This window comes from Chiloscyllium punctatum, unplaced genomic scaffold, assembly GCF_047496795.1.
Source record: "Chiloscyllium punctatum isolate Juve2018m unplaced genomic scaffold, sChiPun1.3 scaffold_635, whole genome shotgun sequence".
Lineage (NCBI taxonomy): Eukaryota > Metazoa > Chordata > Chondrichthyes > Orectolobiformes > Hemiscylliidae > Chiloscyllium > Chiloscyllium punctatum.
Genome location: NW_027310369.1, coordinates 2,590 through 23,732, shown reverse-complemented (window position 1 = coordinate 23,732; position 21,143 = coordinate 2,590). Strand labels below are relative to the sequence as shown.

The 21,143-nt window shown below is 56.7% G+C and overlaps 1 protein-coding gene across 1 annotated transcript in view; it reads right to left on the bottom strand.

The window, feature by feature from the left end:
• LOC140473544 (uncharacterized) overlaps window positions 1-16,783 on the bottom strand; it is a gene marked incomplete at its 3' end in the record, with an annotated part of 46,273 nt that extends 29,490 nt beyond the window's left edge. The window contains exons 1-6 of the mRNA XM_072567617.1: window positions 16,733-16,783; window positions 12,370-12,537; window positions 10,942-11,097; window positions 7,629-7,784; window positions 7,198-7,350; window positions 1,712-1,870 (exon numbers count right to left, since the gene is read on the bottom strand). Coding sequence (XP_072423718.1) covers window positions 1,712-1,870; window positions 7,198-7,350; window positions 7,629-7,784; window positions 10,942-11,097; window positions 12,370-12,537; window positions 16,733-16,751 — 811 coding nt within the window. The remainder of the gene's footprint in view (window positions 1-1,711; window positions 1,871-7,197; window positions 7,351-7,628; window positions 7,785-10,941; window positions 11,098-12,369; window positions 12,538-16,732) is intronic.
• Window positions 16,784-21,143: the final 4,360 nt, after the last annotated feature.

Here is a 21,143-nt window from a genome sequence, read left to right as displayed (position 1 = left end):
ACACTCCCAGGACAGGGACACCACGGGGTCAGACACAGAGTAAAGAACCCTCTACATTGTCCCCATTAAACACTCCCAGGGACAGGGACACCACGGGGTGAGATACAGAGTAAAGAACCCTCTACATTGTCCCCATTAAACACTCCCAGGGACCGGGACAGCACGGAGTTAGATACAGAGTAAAGAACCCTTTACATTGCCCCATTAAACACTCCCAGGAAAGGGACACCACGGGGATAGACACAGAGTAAAGAACCCTCTACACTGTCCCCATTAAACACTCCCAGGGACAGGGACATCATGGGGTTAGACACAGAGTAAAGAAACCTCTACATTGTCCCCATTAAACACTCCCAGGAAAGGGACACCACGGGGTTCGACACAGAGGAAAGAAACCTCTACATTGTCCCCATTAAACCCTCCCAGGACAGGGACAGCACGGGGTTAGACACAGAGTAAAGAACCCTCTACATTGTCCCCATTAAACAGTCCCAGGAAAGGGACACCATGCGGTTAGACACAGAGTAAAGAACCCTCTACATTGTCCCCATTAAACACTCCCAGGAAAGGGACACCACGGGGTTAGACACAGAGTAAAGAACCCTCTACATTGTCCCCATTAAACACTCCCAGGACAGGGACACCACGGGGTTAGATACAGAGTAAAGAACCCTCTACACTGTCCCCATTAAACAGTCCCAGGAAAGGGACACCATGCGGTTAGACACAGAGTAAGGAACCCTCTACATTGTCCCCATTAAACACTCCCAGGAAAGGGACACCACGGGGTTAGACACAGAGTAAACAACACTCTACATTGTCCCCATTAAACACTCCCAGGACAGGGACAGCACGGGGTTAGACACAGAGTAAAGAACCCTCTACATTGTCCCCATTAAACACTCCCAGGACAGGGACACCACGGGGTTAGATACAGAGTAAAGAACCCTCTACACTGTCCCCATTAAACACTCCCAGGACAGGGACACCACGGGGTTAGATACAGAGTAAAGAACCCTCTACATTGTCCCCATTAAACACTCCCAGGACAGGGACACCATGCGGTTAGACACAGAGTAAAGAACCCTCTACATTGTCCCCATTAAACACTCCCATGACAGGGACAGCATGGGGTTAGACACAGAGTAAAGAACCCTCTACACTGTCCCCATTAAACACTCCCAGGATAGGGACACCACGGGGTTAGACACAGAGTAAAGAACCCTCTACATTGTCCCCATTAAACACTCCCAGGACAGGGACACCACGGGGTTAGACACAGAGTAAAGAACCCTCTACATTGTCCCCATTAAATACTCCCAGGACAGGGACAGCACGGGGTTAGACACAGAGTAAAGAACCCTCTACATTGTCCCCATTAAACACTCCCAGGAAAGGGACACCACGGGATTAGGTACAGAGTTCCTCCACACTGTCCCACATCGAAGAACTGCAGTTCACGGACAGCATGGGGTCAGATGCAGAGTAAAGTTCACTTTGCACTCTCCGCACTAAACACTCCCAGGACAGGGACAGCATGGGGTTAGACACAGAGTAACGCTGCCTCTAACTCACCCCCATCAGACTCCCCAAGGACAGGGACAGCACATGGTGAGATACACATTGAAACATTGCTCTGTCCTGTCCCACACCACATCCATTCAGGAACACCAGATGAACAGTGAGTGAAGCTCAGACAAGAAGAACTCACCATTTCTGAAATGCCTGAGGACACATCTGTACCCACACGGGGTCATGCAGCACGTGCCCCATCTGCCACAGTCGCTCTCATTTCTACATTCCCTGCCCAGAGTTGTGTTACACACATAGCTCAGTTGACTTGGGCTTGAGCACTCTCCGGGTCTCTCACCTGGAAACACAACATTCCGATATAAGACTCGACTTACACACGAGAGGGGAGACCGACAGGGATTCCACATCAGGGATATATTTGCTGTTTTCAGGAGTGCAACGGTCCGGGAAAAAGAATTGGAACAATGTACAGACTGGGGTCGACCACAGTCTAATCCCTGCAGTCTCGGGACTCTCTCACTCTGCTCCCTGTAGTCTTGGGACTCTCTCACTCTGCTCCCTGTAGTCTTGGGACTCTCTCATTCTGTTCCCTGCAGTCTCGGGACTCTCTCACTCTGGTCTCTGCAGTCTCGGGACTCTCTCACTCTGGTCTCTGCAGTCTCGGGACTCTCTCACTCTGCTCCCTGCAGTCTCGGGACTCTCTCAGTCTGCTCCCTGCAGTCTCGGGACTCTCTCACTCTGCTCCCTGCAGTCTCGGGACTCTCTCACTCTGCTCCCTGCAGTCTCGGGACTCTCTCAGTCTGCTCCCTGCAGTCTGGGGACTCTCTCACTCTGCTCCCTGCAGTCTCGGGACTCTCTCAGTCTGCTCCCCGCAGTCTCGGGACTCTCTCACTCTGATCCCTGCAGTCTCGGGACTCTCTCACTCTGCTCCCTGCAGTCTCGGGACTCTCTCACTCTGCTCCCTGCAGTCTCGGGACTCTCTCACTCTGCTCCCTGCAGTCTCGGGACTCTCTCACTCTGCTCCCTGCAGTCTCGGGACTCTCTCAGTCTGCTCCCTGCAGTCTCGGGACTCTCTCACTCTGCTCCCCGCAGTCTCGGGACTCTCTCACTCTGCTCCCTGTAGTCTCGGGACTCTCTCACTCTGCTCCCTGCAGTCTCGGGACTCTCTCACTCTGGTCCCTGCAGTCTCGGGACTCTCTCAGTCTGTACCCTGCAGTCTCGGGACTCTCTCACTCTGCTCCCTGCAGTCTCGGGACTCTCTCACTCTGCTCCCCACAGTCTCGGGACTCTCTCAGTCTGCTCCCTGTAGTCTCGGGACTCTCTCAGTCTGCTCCCTGCAGTCTCGGGACTCTCTCACTCTGCTCCCCACAGTCTCGGGACTCTCTCAGTCTGCTCCCTGCAGTCTCGGGACTCTCTCACTCTGCTCCCTGCAGTCTCGGGACTCTCTCAGTCTGCTCCCTGCAGTCTCGGGACTCTCTCACTCTGCTCCCTGCAGTCTCGGGACTCTCTCAGTCTGCTCCCCGCAGTCTCGGGACTCTCTCACTCTGCTCCCTGCAGTCTCGGGACTCTCTCAGTCTGCTCCCTGCAGTCTCGGGACTCTCTCAGTCTGCTCCCCGCAGTCTCGGGACTCTCTCACTCTGCTCCCTGTAGTCTCGGGACTCTCTCAGTCTGCTCCCTGCTGTCTCGGGACTCTCTCAGTCTGCTCCCTGCAGTCTCGGGACTCTCTCAGTCTGCTCCCTGCAGTCTCGGGACTCTCTCACTCTGCTCCCTGCAGTCTCGGGACTCTCTCAGTCTGCTCCCCGCAGTCTCGGGACTCTCTCACTCTGATCCCTGCAGTCTCGGGACTCTCTCACTCTGCTCCCTGTAGTCTCGGGACTCTCTCAGTCTGCTCCCTGTAGTCTCGGGACTCTCTCACTCTGCACCCTGCAGTCTCGGGACTCTCTCACTCTGGTCCCTGTAGTCTCGGGACTGTCTCAGTCTGCTCCCTGCAGTCTCGGGACTCTCTCACTCTGCTCCCTGCAGTCTCGGGACTCTCTCTGTCTGCTCCCCACAGTCTCGGGACTCTCTCACTCTGCTCCCTGCAGTCTCGGGACTCTCTCACTCTGGTCTCTGCAGTCTCGGGACTCTCTCAGTCTGCTCCCTGCAGTCTCGGGACTCTCTCACTCTGGTCTCTGCAGTCTCGGGACTCTCTCTCTGTCTGCTCCCTGCAGTCTCGGGACTCACTCACTCTGCTCCCCACAGTCTCGGGACTCTCTCACTCTGCTCCCTGCAGTCTCGGGACTCTCTCACTCTGCTCCCCGCAGTCTCGGGACTCTCTCACTCTGTACCCTGTAGTCTCGGGACTCTCTCACTCTGGTCTCTGCAGTCTCGGGACTCTCTCAGTCTGCTCCCTGTAGTCTCGGGACTCTCTCACTCTGCACCCTGCAGTCTCGGGACTCTCTCACTCTGGTCCCTGCAGTCTCGGGACTCTCTCACTCTGCTCCCTGCAGTCTCGGGACTCTCTCACTCTGGTCCCTGTAGTCTCGGGACTCTCTCACTCTGATCCCTGCAGTCTCGGGACTCTCTCAGTGGGCTCCCTGCAGTCTCGGGACTCTCTCACTCTGCACCCTGCAGTCTCGGGACTCTCTCACTCTGCTCCCTGCAGTCTCGGGACTCTCTCACTCTGCTCCCTGCAGTCTCGGGACTCTCTCACTCTGCTCCCTGCAGTCTCGGGACTCTCTCAGTCTGCTCCCCGTAGTCTCGGGACTCTCTCACTCTGCTCCCTGCAGTCTCGGGACTCTCTCACTCTGCTCCCTGCAGTCTCGGGACTCTCTCACTCTGCTCCCTGCAGTCTCGGGACTCTCTCAGTCTGCTCCCTGCAGTCTCGGGACTCTCTCAGTCTGCTCCCTGCAGTCTCGGGACTCTCTCAGTCTGCTCCCCGTAGTCTCGGGACTCTCTCACTCTGGTCCCCGCAGTCTCGGGACTCTCTCAGTCTGCTCCCTGCAGTCTCGGGACTCTCTCACTCTGCTCCCTGCAGTCTCGGGACTCTCTCACTCTGCTCCCCGCAGTCTCGGGACTCTCTCAGTCTGATCCCTGTAGTCTCGGGACTCTCTCACTCTGGTCCCTGCAGTCTCGGGACTCTCTCACTCTGCTCCCTGCAGTCTCGGGACTCTCTCACTCTGCTCCATGCAGTCTCGGGACTCTCTCACTCTGCTCCCCACAGTCTCGGGACTCTCTCACTCTGCTCCCCACAGTCTCGGGACTCTCTCACTCTGCTCCCTGCAGTCTCGGGACTCTCTCTCAGTCTGCTCCCTGCAGTCTCGGGACTCTCTCACTCTGCTCCCCACAGTCTCGGGACTCTCTCACTCTGATCCCTGCAGTCTCGGGACTCTCTCACTCTGCTCCCTGCAGTCTCGGGACTCTCTCACTCTGCTCCCTGCAGTCTCGGGACTCTCTCACTCTGCTCCCCACAGTCTCGGGACTCTCTCACTCTGATCCCTGCAGTCTCGGGACTCTCTCACTCTGCTCCCCACAGTCTCGGGACTCTCTCACTCTGATCCCTGCAGTCTCGGGACTCTCTCACTCTGCTCCCTGCAGTCTCGGGACTCTCTCACTCTGCTCCCTGCAGTCTCGGGACTCTCTCACTCTGCTCCCTGCAGTCTCGGGACTCTCTCACTCTGATCCCTGCAGTCTCGGGACTCTCTCACTCTGCTCCCTGCAGTCTCGGGTCTCTCTCAGTCTGCTCCCTGCAGTCTCGGGACTCTCTCACTCTGCTCCCTGCAGTCTCGGGACTCTCTCACTCTGCTCCCTGCAGTCTCGGGACTCTCTCACTCTGCTCCCCACAGTCTCGGGACTCTCTCACTCTGCTCCCTGCAGTCTCGGGACTCTCTCAGTCTGCTCCCTGCAGTCTCGGGACTCTCTCACTCTGATCCCTGCAGTCTCGGGACTCTCTCAGTCTGCTCCCTGCAGTCTCGGGACTCTCTCAGTCTGCTCCCTGTAGTCTCGGGACTCTCTCACTCTGCTCCCTGCAGTCTCGGGACTCTCTCAGTCTGCTCCCCGCAGTCTCGGGACTCTCTCACTCTGTTCCCCACAGTCTCGGGACTCTCTCACTCTGCTCCCTGCAGTCTCGGGACTCTCTCTCAGTCGGCTCCCCACAGTCTCGGGACTCTCTCAGTCTGCTCCCTGCAGTCTCGGGACTCTCTCAGTCTGCTCCCTGCAGTCTCGGGACTCTCTCAGTCTGCTCCCTGCAGTCTCGGGACTCTCTCACTCTGCTCCCCGCAGTCTCGGGACTCTCTCACTCTGCTCCCCACAGTCTCGGGACTCTCTCACTCTGCTCCATGCAGTCTCGGGACTCTCTCACTCTGCTCCATGCAGTCTCGGGACTCTCTCAGTCTGCTCCCTGCAGTCTCGGGACTCTCTCAGTCGGCTCCCTGTAGTCTCGGGACTCTCTCAGTCTGCTCCCTGCAGTCTCGGGACTCTCTCAGTCTGCTCCCTGTAGTCTCGGGACTCTCTCAGTCTACTCCCTGCAGTCTCGGGACTCTCTCAGTCTGCTCCCTGCAGTCTCGGGACTCTCTCAGTCTACTCCCTGCAGTCTCGGGACTCTCTCAGTCTGCTCCCTGCAGTCTCGGGACTCTCTCACTCTGCTCCCTGCAGTCTCGGGACTCTCTCACTCTGCTCCCCGCAGTCTCGGGACTCTCTCACTCTGCTCCCTGCAGTCTCGGGACTCTCTCACTCTGCTCCCTGCAGTCTCGGGACTCTCTCACTCTGCTCCCTGTAGTCTCGGGACTCTCTCACTCTGCTCCCTGTAGTCTCGGGACTCTCTCACTCTGATCCCTGCAGTCTCGGGACTCTCTCACTCTGCTCCCTGCAGTCTCGGGACTCTCTCACTCTGCTCCCCACAGTCTCGGGACTCTCTCACTCTGCTCCCTGCAGTCTCGGGACTCTCTCACTCTGCTCCCTGCAGTCTCGGGACTCTCTCAGTCTGCTCCCCACAGTCTCGGGACTCTCTCACTCTGCTCCCCGCAGTCTCGGGACTCTCTCACTCTGCTCCCCACAGTCTCGGGACTCTCTCACTCTGGTCCCTGCAGTCTCGGGACTCTCTCACTCTGATCCCTGCAGTCTCGGGACTCTCTCAGTCTGTACCCTGCAGTCTCGGGACTATCTCACTCTGGTCCCTGCAGTCTCGGGACTCTCTCAGTCTGCTCCCTGCAGTCTCGGGACTCTCTCAGTCTGCTCCCTGCAGTCTCGGGACTCTCTCACTCTGCTCCCTGCAGTCTCGGGACTCTCTCACTCTGCTCCCCGCAGTCTCGGGACTCTCTCAGTCTGCTCCCTGCAGTCTCGGGACTCTCTCAGTCTGCTCCCTGCAGTCTCGGGACTCTCTCACTCTGCTCCCTGCAGTCTCGGGACTCTCTCACTCTGCTCCCCACAGTCTCGGGACTCTCTCAGTCTGCTCCCTGCAGTCTCGGGACTCTCTCACTCTGCTCCCTGCAGTCTCGGGACTCTCTCAGTCTGCTCCCTGCAGTCTCGGGACTCTCTCACTCTGATCCCTGTAGTCTCGGGACTCTCTCACTCTGCTCCCTGCAGTCTCGGGACTCTCTCAGTCTGTACCCTGCCGTCTCCGTTGTGCTGAACTATCTTGCCCCAGACCATTCCCCTGCTGACACTCTGTCAGACCCTAATCCTTACCTTGCCTGAATGAGGAGACACATTTCTTGCCACATCCAATCTCGCAGCACTGTTCATAGGAAGGACAATCATCATCATCCTCACAAGATCGAGTCCTGTTTTTCTTGCAGTGAAAAGACACACGGGAATGTTCTGGGCATTTCTTTTGCAAAACTGAAGGAGAGAATAAGGTTTCACTTGGTCAATTTGTTTACATACAGTGTAATGTTTCCATTGTCCTCTATCAAACACTCCCACGACACGGACAGTGGTATTAGATACAGAGTCATGGTTCCTCTACAGCGTCGACTCATCAAACACTACCAGGACAGAGACACCATGCTCATAGGTACAGTGTAAAGCTCACTCTACACTGCTCACATTGGTCCTCTTCAGCACATTCGGGATTATCACACAAACCTGTGGGAGGCACCGCGGTGATGGATACTCACATTTACTGATGAATGTTGGGACACATTTCCCACCGCAGCCCTTGGCCAGGCAGCACCTCTGCCACACGTCGCATTGCGTGTCGTTCTTGCAGTCTTTTCCCAGGGTCGTGTTGCACAACATCGTCAGCCTCCTTGCAATGGGACAGGTTCCGTTCTCTGTGAAGACAAACACAGGGAGATGGGGGACAGAATCAGACAACAAATCACTTGTGACTGTGGAATTAACAGATAAACACCCCACTCTCCCATCTCACTGACAGAATGGAGCCCAGTGCCTTGTGAAGGAAGCTGGGAATTGGAGAGAGGGTGGGACAACTCAGCCTTCACAACACTACTCCATGATCTGCCGCAGTATTCCAGACAGCTCACACACAATTCCTCTCTCGTGGCCTACAGTGGGAACAGAGAACGGGCTGAGGAGAGACAGACGACTTAACTGTGATGGAACAGAGGCATCAGACAGACCACAACATCCAAACAGGGTGTACTCATATTCCTGGAGAGTAGGATACTGTGTGGTTTGCACAACAATCCCTCCCTAACCCAGGGACAGGGATCGGGAACAGGATCCCTGTCTGTGTCACACCACAATCCCTCCCTAACACAGGGACAGGGATCGGGAACAGGATCCCTGTCTGTGTCACACCACAATCCCTCGCTAACCCAGGGACAGGGATTGGGAACAGGATCCCTGTCTGTGTCACACCACAATCCCTCCCTAACACAGGGACAGGGATCGGGAACAGGATCCCTGTCTGTGTCACACCACAATCCCTCCCTAACCCAGGGACAGGGATCGGGAACAGGATCCCTGTCTGTGTCACACCACAATCCCTCGCTAACCCAGGGACAGGGATTGGGAACAGGATCCCTGTCTGTTTCACACCACAATCCCTCCCTAATCCAGGGACAGGGATCGGGAACAGGATCCCAGTCTGTTTCACAACACAATCCCTCCCTAATCCAGGGACAGGGATCGGGAACAGGATCCCAGTCTGTGTCAAACCACAATCCCTCCCTAACCCAGGGACAGGGATCGGGAACAGGATCCCTGTCTGTGTCACACCACAATCCCTCCCTAACACAGGGACAGGGATCGGGAACAGGATCCCTGTCTGTGTCAAACCACAATCCCTCCCTAATCCAGGGACAGGGATCGGGAACAGGATCCCTGTCTGTGTCACACCACAATCCCTCCCTAACCCAGGGACAGGGATCGGGAACAGGATCCCAGTCTGTGTCACACCACAACCCCTCCCTAACCCAGGGACAGGTATCAGGAACAGGATCCCTGTCTGTGTCACACCACAATCCCTCCCTAAACCAGGGACAGGGATCGGGAACAGGATCCCTGTCTGTGTCACACCACAATCCCTCCCTAACCCAGGGACAGGGATCGGGAACAGGATCCCTGTCTGTGTCACACCACAACCCCTCCCTAACCCAGGGACAGGTATCAGGAACAGGATCCCTGTCTGTGTCACACCACAATCCCTCCCTAACCCAGGGACAGGGATTGGGAATAGGATCCCAGTCTGTTTCACACCACAATCCCTCCCTAACCCAGGGACAGGGATCGGGAACAGGATCCCTGTCTGTTTCACACCACAATCCTTCCCTAACCCAGGGACAGGGATTGGGAATAGGATCCCAGTCTGTTTCACACCACAATCCCTCCCTAAGCCAGGGACAGGGATCGGGAACAGGATCCCTGTCTGTGTCACACCACAATCCCTCCCTAATCCAGGGACAGGGATCGGGAACAGGATCCCTGTCTGTGTCACACCACAATCCCTCCCTAATCCAGGGACAGGGATCGGGAACAGGATCCCAGACTGTTTCACGCCACAATCCCTCCCTAACCCAGGGACAGGGATTGGGAACAGGATCCCTGTCTGTTTCACACCACAATCACTCCCTAACCCAGGGACAGGGATCGGGAACAGGATCCCAGACTGTTTCACACCACAATCCCTCCCTAACCCAGGACAGGGATTGGGAACACAAGATCCCTGTCTGTGTCACACCACAATCCCTCCCGAACCCAGGGACAGGGATTGGGAACAGGATCCCTGTCTGTGTCACACCACAATCCCTCCCTAACACGGGGACAGGGATCGGGAACAGGATCCCTGTCTGTGTCACACCACAATCCCTCCCTAACCCAGGGACAGGGATTGGGAACACAGGATCCCTGTCTGTTTCACACCACAATCCCTCCCTAACCCAGGGACAGGGATCGGGAACAGGATCCCTGTCTGTTTCACACCACAATCCCTCCCTAACCCAGGGACAGGGATCGGGAACAGGATCCCTGTCTGTGTCACACCACAATCCCTCCCTAATCCAGGGGAAGGTATCGGGAACAGGATCCCTGTCTGTGTCACACCACAATCCCTCCCTAACCCAGGGACAGGGATCGGGAACAGGATCCCTGTCTGTGTCACACCACGATCCATCCCTAATCCAGGGATAGGGATCGGGAACAGGATCCCTGTCTGTGTCACACCACAATCCCTCCCTAACACAGGGACAGGGATCGGGAACAGGATCCCAGTCTGTGTCACACCACAATCCCTCCCTAACCCAGGGACAGGGATCGGGAACAGGATCCCAGTCTGTGTCACACCACAATCCCTCCCTAACCCAGGGACAGGGATCGGGAACAGGATCCCTGTCTGTTTCACACCACAATCCCTCCCTAACCCAGGGACAGGGATTGGGAACACAGGATCCCTGTCTGTGTCACACCACAATCCCTCCCTAACCCAGGGACAGGGATCGGGAACAGGATCCCTGTCTGTTTCACACCACAATCCCTCCCTAACCCAGGGACAGGGATTGGGAACACAGGATCCCTGTCTGTGTAACACCACAATCCCTCCCTAACACAGGGACAGGGATCGGGAACAGGATCCCTGTCTGTGTCACACCACAATCCCTCCCTAACCCAGGGACAGGGATCGGGAACAGGATCCCTGTCTGTTTCACACCACAATCCCTCCCTAACCCAGGGACAGGGATTGGGAACAGGATCCCAGTCTGTGTCACACCACGATCCCTCCCTAACACAGGGACAGGGATCGGGAACAGGATCCCTGTCTGTGTCACACCACGATCCATCCCTTACCAGGTACAGGGATTAGAAGCGGGGTCCTGTTCTGCCGAGCCCCTATCCCTCGCTAACCTGGGAGGAGGGATCAGAGCCGGGATTCCAGGATGGCCTTGGGGAATCTGTACTCCCTGGATACTGTCTATGTCCGGCACATTGGATGTGTTTCCCTCTCTCACACACTCTCTCTCTCTTTCTCACCTCCAGTGAAACACTTTGGGATGCATTTCTTCCCACAGCCAGCATCACAACACGAGTGGTATCCATCACAGTCCCCGTTGTCATTACAGGAACGCCCGGTGCTGATCTGACAGAACATGGAGAGGGTGTCCTCCTCTGGGCACTGGTCAGCAGGCTCTGTCAATGGGAAGGTAGGACAGACACAGTTACAGAGTCCCACACAGGGCCCTTCACATACTCCTTCACACCTTCCCCATCTGTTCCCCACCCTCCCCCCATTCCCAAACCAGGGAATGCTCATTCTACTGCCCACCCTCTGCAATAACCCTCTCACTTACTGTTGCTTCCCTCTTTCCCTCCAACTGCTCTCCTCCTCTGACAGCATCACTTTCCCCTTTCCATGGTGATAAACTCCTGAAAACGTTTTATCTCTTGGGTTTTCACATCCCTTTATCCCCTACCAGTTCCTCAATCTGTCAAGGTGCCTCCTCAACATCGCTCCTGTACCTGCCTCCACCACCCCCCGTGACAGCACTTTCCACATACTAACCACCCTGTGTGTTAAACAAACCTGCCTCCCACGGTCTCCCCTTTTACCCCAAATCTGTGCTCCTATAGTCATTGACATTTCTGTCCTGGGAAAGTAAAACTGACCAGGCGATACATTCGGTTTGTAAGTGAGGAACCTTCTATCAGGTCGACTCTCATCCTTTCCATGTTCACGTGAAAACAAACCAGGCTTATTCGATCTCCCAAAACGCATCACCTCACATTTGCTCAGATTACACTCCATCTCTTCACCCAATCCTCTGGTCTATCTCCATCCTGCTCTGTCCTCGGGCAATCCTCCTTCGTATCCACAGCTACCCCTAACCTGCGTGACGATCACGAACATATTCATCGGGGGGGCCACCTTCATTCTCCTCCTATATATCTGATAAATGGCAAGGGGGTCACAGCACAAATCCCTGTGGGACACCACCGATCACGGTTCTCCAGTCCCTTTCACTGCTACTCTCTGTGCTTCTGTCACTAAGCCAGTTGTGGATCCATCTTACCAGCTCACTGTGTGTGGATCCCGTGTATATTCACCTTCTGTTCTGGCCTACCATGAGAGACCTTGTCAAAGGCCTTGTTACAATCCCTATCGACAACACCCACTGACCTGCCCTCACCAATCACCTTTCTCACTTTCTCAAAAATACAGGCTCAGTCAAGCTTGGGAGACACAGCCGTCCCTGTACAAAGCTACCTTTCCTGTTGCTAACAAGGCTATGTTTATCCCGGAATGCTGGAGTGGGACTTACAGCCCGGTGTCCACACCACAGCGGGTCTAGCCAGACAAAGCCCTGCCCTCCCATGCAAAGGAGACCCTGTCACTGAATGTGGGGGGATTATTGGTCCTCTGACCTGCTGGGGTAGCGTAGGTTCGGGGTGAGAGGGGCTTACTTCTCGCAAACCACTGTGACACACATCGAGGTCCACACTCCGTCTTACAGCACGATGCCCAGTGACCACAGGAATCGTCTCCATCGCAGGGAGCGGTGAAGTTCATCCGACAGACATAATGCAGTCTGGTCGTGTCCGGACATGTGGATCCTTGGCCTTTAGGAGACACTGAGAGAGAGAGAAAAACAGCTTTCACCACAACTGCTGATCCAACAGAGACCCTTCCCTGGGAAACATCTCTCACAGAACGCAGAGAAACTGGAGCTAGAGGGGGGTGGCAGAGATAGGGAGAGGTTCAGGGGGGTTACAGACATACGGAGGGGCTGTAGGGGGGTTAGATAGGGAGGGGGTGTAGGGGGTTAGAGAGATAGGGAGGGGGTGTAGGGGGTTACAGAGATAGGGAGGGGGTGTAGGGGGGTTACAGAGATAGGGAAGGGGTGTAGGGGGGTTACAGAGATAGGGAGGGAGGGGAGGGGGTTACAGAGGTAGGGAGGGGGTGTAGGGGGGTTACAGAGATAGGGAGGGGGTGTAGGGGGGTTACAGAGATAGGGAGGGGGTGTAGGGGGTTACAGAGATAGGGAGGGGGTGTAGGGGGGGGTTACAGAGACAGGGAGGGGGTGTAGGGGGTTACAGAGATAGGGAGGGGGTGTAGGGGGGTTACAGAGATAGGGAGGGGGTGTAGGGGGTTACAGAGACAGGGAGGGGGTGTAGGGGGTTACAGAGATAGGGAGGGGCTGCAGGGGGTTACAGAGATAGGGAGGGGGTGTAGGGGGGTTACAGAGATAGGGAGGGGCTGTAGGGGGGGTTACAGAGATAGGGAGGGGGTGTAGGGGGTTACAGAGACAGGGAGGGGGTATAGGGGGGTTACAGAGACAGGGAGGAGGTGTAGGGGGGTTACAGAGACAGGGAGGGGGTGTAGGGGGTGACAGAGACAGGGAGGGGGTATAGGGGGGTTACAGAGACAGGGAGGAGGTGTAGGGGGGGTTACAGAGATAGGGAGGGGCTGTAGGGGGTTACAGAGATAGGGAGGGGGTGTAGGGGGGTTACAGACATAGGGAGGGGCTGTAGGGGGGTTACAGAGATAGGGAGGGAGGGGAGGGGGTTACAGAGGTAGGGAGGGGGTGTAGGGGGGTTACAGAGATAGGGAGGGGCTGTAGGGGGGTTACAGAGATAGGGAGGGGCTGTAGGGGGGGTTACAGAGATAGGGAGGGGGTTACAGAGATAGGGAGGGGGTGTAGGGGGGTTACAGAGATAGGGAGGGGGTGTAGGGGGTTACAGAGATTGGGAGGGGGGTGTAGGGGGGTTACAGAGATAGGGAGGGGGTGTAGGGGGTTACAGAGACAGGGAGGGGGTGTAGGGGGTGACAGAGACAGGGAGGGGGTATAGGGGGGTTACAGAGATAGGGAGGGGGTGTAGGGGGGTTACAGAGATAGGGAGGGGGGTGAAGGGGGGTTACAGAGATAGGGAGAGGGTGTAGGGGGGTTACAGAGACAGGGAGGAGGTGTAGGGGGGGTTACAGAGATAGGGAGGGGGTGTAGGGGGGTTACAGAGATAGGGAGGGGGGTGAAGGGGGGTTACAGAGATAGGGAGAGGGTGTAGGGGGGTTACAGAGATAGGGAGGGGGGTGTAGGGGGGGTTACAGAGATAGGGAGGGGGTGTAGGGGGGTTACAGAGATAGGGAGGGGGTGTAGGGGGGTTACAGAGATAGGGAGGGGGGTGAAGGGGGGTTACAGAGATAGGGAGGGGGTGTAGGGGGTTACAGAGATAGGGAGGGGGGTGTAGGGGGTTACAGAGATAGGGAGGGGGTGTAGGGGGGTTACAGAGATAGGGAGGGGGTGTAGGGGGTTACAGAGACAGGGAGGGGGGTGTAGGGGGTTACAGAGATAGGGAGGGGCTGCAGGGGGTTACAGAGATAGGGAGGGGGTGGGGTGTAGGGGGGTTACAGAGATAGGGAGGGGCTGTAGGGGGGGTTACAGAGATAGGGAGGGGTGTAGGGGGGTTACAGAGATAGGGAGGGGGTGTAGGGGGGATTACAGAGACAGGGAGGGGGTGTAGGGGGTGACAGAGACAGGGAGGGGGTATAGGGGGGTTACAGAGACAGGGAGGAGGTGTAGGGGGGGTTACAGAGATAGGGAGGGGCTGTAGGGGGTTACAGAGATAGGGAGGGGGTGTAGGGGGGTTACAGACATAGGGAGGGGCTGTAGGGGGGTTACAGAGATAGGGAGGGAGGGGAGGGGGTTACAGAGGTAGGGAGGGGGTGTAGGGGGGTTACAGAGATAGGGAGGGGCTGTAGGGGGGTTACAGAGATAGGGAGGGGCTGTAGGGGGGGTTACAGAGATAGGGAGGGGGTTACAGAGATAGGGAGGGGGTGTAGGGGGGTTACAGAGATAGGGAGGGGGGTGTAGGGGGTTACAGAGATTGGGAGGGGGGTGTAGGGGGGTTACAGAGATAGGGAGGGGGTGTAGGGGGTTACAGAGACAGGGAGGGGGTGTAGGGGGTGACAGAGACAGGGAGGGGGTATAGGGGGGTTACAGAGATAGGGAGGGGGTGTAGGGGGGTTACAGAGATAGGGAGGGGGGTGAAGGGGGGTTACAGAGATAGGGAGAGGGTGTAGGGGGGTTACAGAGACAGGGAGGAGGTGTAGGGGGGGGTTACAGAGATAGGGAGGGGGTGTAGGGGGGTTACAGAGATAGGGAGGGGGGTGAAGGGGGGTTACAGAGATAGGGAGAGGGTGTAGGGGGGTTACAGAGATAGGGAGGGGGGTGTAGGGGGGTTACAGAGATAGGGAGGGGGTGTAGGGGGGTTACAGAGATAGGGAGGGGGGTGTAGGGGGGTTACAGAGATAGGGAGGGGGGTGAAGGGGGGTTACAGAGATAGGGAGGGGGTGTAGGGGGTTACAGAGATAGGGAGGGGGTGGAGGGGGTTACAGAGATAGGGAGAGGTTCAGGGGGCTTACAGAGATAGGGAGGGGGGTGTAGGGGGGTTACAGAGATAGGGAGAGGGTGTAGGGGCGTTACAGAGATAGGGAGGGGGGTGTTGGGGGGTTACAGAGATAGGGAGAGGGTGTAGGGGGGTTTCAGAGATAGGGAGGGGGGTGTAGGGGGGTTACAGAGATAGGGAGGGGGTGTAGGGGGTTACAGAGATAGGGAGGGGGTGTAGGGGGTTACAGAGATAGGGAGGGGGTGGAGGGGGGTTACAGAGATAAGGAGGGGGTGTAGGGGGGTTACAGAGATAGGGGGAGGTGCAGGGGGGTGTTACAGAGATAGGGAGGGGGTGTAGGGGGGTTACAGAGACAGGGAGGGGGTATGGTGGGGTTACAGAGATAGGGAGGGGGTGTAGGGGGGTTAGAGATATAGGGAGGGGGTGTAGGGGGGTTACAGAGATAGGGAGGGGGTGTGGGGGGGGTTACAGAGACGGGCAGGGGGTATGTGGGTTACAGAGACAGGGAGAGGGTGTGGGGCTGGAGGGGGTTACAGAGATAGGGAGGTGGTGTAGGGACTGGAGGGGGTTACACAGATAGGGAGGAGGTGTGCGGCTGGATTGGTTACAGAGATAGGGTGGGGGTGTAGGGGCTTGAAAAGGTTGCAGAGATAGATAGTGGATGTAGGGGGTTACAGATATAGGGAGGGTGTGTCGGCTGGAGGGGGTTACACAGATAGGGAGGAGGTGTGGGGCTGGAGGGGCTTACAGAGATAGGGTGGGGGTTTAGGGGGTTACAGAGACAGGGAGGGGGTGTAGGGGGGTTACAGAGACAGGGAGGGGGTGTAGGGGGTTACAGAGACAGGGAGGGGGTGTGGGGCTGGAGGAGGTTACAGAGATAGGGAGGGGGTGTAGGGGGGGTTACAGAGACAGGGAGGGGGTGTAGGGGGTTACAGAGACAGGGAGGGGGTGTGGGGCTGGAGGAGGTTACAGAGATCGGGAGGGCTGTAGGGGCTGGATGAGGTGACAGAGATCAGTTTGGGGTTTAGGGGGCTGGCCAAGATTATGGAGATCGAGAGGGGTGTGCAGGAGTTCCCAGAATAAGCGAATGGTGCTGATCACGAGGTGGTGACACAGTTGTCCAGGTCTGGATTTGAAGACAATAATGGGGTGTGTACAGCAGGAGGCCGTATTGCACAGCGTGCCATTGGGTGTTCCCAATCCTACATGGTGGTGTGTGAACCAGACTCAGGATTTGACACTCAGGGTTGGATGGGGGAACAGAGATCAGAGAGACTACAGTGGTTCACGATGAGCTGAACACCATGGAAGATGGGAATGGTGAGGTTCGTCAGGAGAGGAATGTGAGAATTGAGTCTGAGACAGACAGCTCTCTCCCACCCAGATACAGTGACATGGCTCTGAGGGGATCTTTCCTCCTTACCTCCAGGCTTGAAGCTCATGACACATCTCCTCCCACATCCAGTCTCACAACACTTTTCCAGATATCACAGTCGTCATCAGTGGAACATTGAGATCCCAGTTTCATCTGACAAATGGGCTGGAGACGAGATTCTGCTGGACATTCAAAGGCCTCCTCTGTGGGGAAAGCATAACTCTGAGCTCAAACTAAACTGCTGCTGGACAGGGTTAACAGTTCACAACATCAAGGACGAGGAACACAAGGAGACCATTCAGATCACCTGGACTGCCCCAATCGCTCAATAAGATCATTGCTGATCCACTACAAGGACTGTACTTTCTTCTCATCTCCCGCACACCCACATTCTTTTTACATCTCACGCTCTTACAAACCACTTTGCTCTCCACCACACACAGTGAAGACTCTTCATTCAATCACAAATACAGGAACGCTCTCAACTCTCCCTCAAATACAGGGACGCTCTATCCCCACGCACACAGGGACCACTCTCCTCTCTCACACACAGGGACCACTCTCCTCTCACACACACAGGGACCACTCTCCTCTCACACACACGGGACCACTCTCCTCTCACACACACAGGGACCACTCTCCTCTCACACACACACAGGGACCACTCTCCTCTCTCACACACAGGGACCACTCTCCTCTCACACACACACAGGGACCACTCTCCTCTCACACACACAGGGACCACTCTCCTCTCACACACACACAGGGACCACTCTCATCTCACACACACAGGGACCACTCTCCTCTCACACACACAGGGACCACTCTCCTCTCACACACACACACAGGGACCACTGTCCTCTCACACACACACAGGGACCACTCTCCTCTCTCACACACAGGGACCACTCTCCTCTCACACACACACAGGGACCACTCTCCTCTCACACACACGGGGACCACTCTCCTCTCACACACACACAGGGACCACGCTCCTCTCACACACACAGGGACCACTCTCCTCTCACACACAGGGACCACTCTCCTCTCACACACACGGGGACCACTCTCCTCTCACACACACACAGGGACCACGCTCCTCTCACACACACAGGGACCACTCTCCTCACACACACACAGGGACCACTCTCCTCTCACACACACACAGGGACCACTCTCACACACACAGGACCACTCTCCTCTCACACACACACAGGACCACTCTCTCTCTCACACACAGGGACCACTCTCCTCTCACACACACAGGGACCACTCTCCTCTCACACACATAGGGACCACTCTCCTCTCACACACAGGGACCACTCTCCTCTCACACACACAGGGACCACTCTCCTCTCACACACACAGGGACCACACTCCTCTCACACACACAGGGACCACTCTCCTCACACACACACAGGGACCACTCTCCTCTCACACACACACAGGGACCACTCTCCTCTCACACACACAGGGACCACTCTCCTCTCACACACACAGGGACAACTCTCCTCTCACACACACAGGGACCACTCTCCTCTCACACACACACAGGGACCACTCTCCTCTCACACACACAGGGACCACTCTCCTCACACACACACACAGGGACCACTCTCCTCTCTCACACACAGGGACCACTCTCCTCTCCCACACACAGGGACCACTCTCCTCTCACACACACAGGGACCACTCTCCTCTCACACACACAGGGACCACTCTCACACACAGGGACCACTCTCCTCTCACACACACACACAGGGACCACTCTCCTCTCACACACACACACAGGGACCACTCTCCTCTCACACACACACACAGGGACCACTCTCCTCTCACACACACACAGGGACCACTCTCCTCTCACACACACAGGGACCACTCTCCTCTCTCACACACACAGGGACCACTCTCCTCTCTCACACACACAGGAACCACTCTCCTCTCACACACACAGGGACCACTCTCCTCTCACATACACACAGGGACCACTCTCCTCTCACACACACACAGGAACCACTCTCCTCTCACACACACAGGAACCCACTCTCCTCTCACACACACAGGGACCACTCTCCTCTCACACACACAGGGACCACTCTTCTCTCTCACACACAGGGACCACTCTCCTCTCTCACACACACAGGGGACCACTCTCCTCTCACACACACAGGGACCACTCTCCTCTCACACACACAGGGACCACTCTCCTCTCTCACACACACACAGGGACCACTCTCCTCTCACACACACACCCAGGGACCACTCTCCTCTCACACACACAGGGACCACTCTCCTCTCACACACACAGGGACCACTCTCCTCTCCCACACACACAGGGGACCACTCTCCTCTCACACACACAGGGACCACTCTCCTCTCACACACACACAGGGACCACTCTCCTCTCACACACACAGGGACCACTCTCCTCACACACACAGGGACCACTCTCCTCTCACACACACACAGGGACCACTCTCCTCTCTCACACCCAGGGACCACTCTCCTCTCACACACACAGGGACCACTCTCCTCTCACACACACAGGGACCACTCTCCTCTCTCACACCCAGGGACCACTCTCCTCTCACACACACAGGGACCACTCTCCTCTCACACACACAGGGACCACTCTCCTCTCACACACACACAGGGACCACTCTCCTCTCACACACACACACAGGGACCACTCTCCTCTCACACACAGGGACCACTCTCCTCTCACACACACACACAGGGACCACTCTCCTCTCACACACAGGGACCACTCTCCTCTCACACACACACAGGGACCACTCTCTGACACACAGGGACCACTGTCTTCTCACACACACAGGGACCACTCTCCTCTCTCACACACACAGGGACCACTCTCCTCTCTCACACACACAGGGACCACTCTCCTCTCTCACACACACAGGGACCACTCTCCTCTCACACACACAGGGACCACTCTCCTCTCACACACACAGGGACCACTCTCCTCTCTCACACACACACAGGGACCACTCTCCTCTCACACACACACACAGGGACCACTCTCCTCTCACACACACAGGGACCACTCTCCTCTCACACACACAGGGACCACTCTCCTCTCCACACACACAGGGACCACTCTCCTCTCACACACACAGGGACCACTCTCCTCTCACACACACACAGGACCACTCTCCTCTCACACACACAGGGACCACTCTCCTCTCACACACACAGGGACCACTCTCCTCTCACACACACACACAGGGACCACTCTCCTCTCACACACACAGGGACCACTCTCCTCTCACACACAGGGACCACTCTCCTCTCACACACACACAGGGACCACTCTCCTCTCACACACACAGGGACCACTCCCCTCTCACACACACAGGGACCACTCTCCTCTCACACACAGGGACCACTCTCCTCTCTCACACACAGGGACCACTCTCCTCTCACACACACACAGGGACCACTCTCCTCTCACACACACAGGGACCACTCTCCTCTCACACACACAGGGACCACTCTCCTCTCACACACACAGGGACCACTCTCCTCTCACACACACAGGGACCACTCGCCTCTCACACACACACAGGGACCACTCTCCTCTCACACACACACACAGGGACCACTCTCCTCTCACACACACAGGGACCACTCTCCTCTCACACACACAGGGACCACTCTCCTCTCACACACACAGGGACCACTCTCCTCTCACACACACAGGGACCACTCTCCTCTCACACACACAGGGACCACTCTCCTCTCACACACAGGGACCACTCTCCTCTCTCACACACAGGGACCACTCTCCTCTCACACACACAGGGACCACTCTCCTCTCACACACACACAGGGACCACTCTCCTCTCACACACACACAGGGACCACTCTCCTCTCACACACACAGGGACCACTCTCCTCTCACACACACACACAGGGACCACTCTCCTCTCACACACACAGGGACCACTCTCCTCTCACACACACAGGGACCACTCTCCTCTCACACACACACACAGGGACCACTCTCCTCTCACACACACAGGGACCACTCTCCTCTCACACACACACACAGGGACCACTCTCCTCTCACACACACAGGGACCACTCTCCTCTCACACACACAGGGACCACTCTCCTCTCTCACACACACAGGGACCACTCTCCTCTCACACACACAGGGACCACTCTCCTCTCACACACACACAGGGACCACTCTCCTCTCTCACACACACAGGGACCACTCTCCTCTCACACACACAGGGACCACTCTCCTCTCACACACACAGGGACCACTCTCCTCTCTCACACACACAGGGACCACTCTCCTCTCACACACACACAGGGACCACTCTCCTCTCACACACACAGGGACCACTCTCCTCACACACACAGGGACCACTCTCCTCTCACACACACAGGGACCACTCTCCTCTCACACAGAGAGGGACAACTCTCC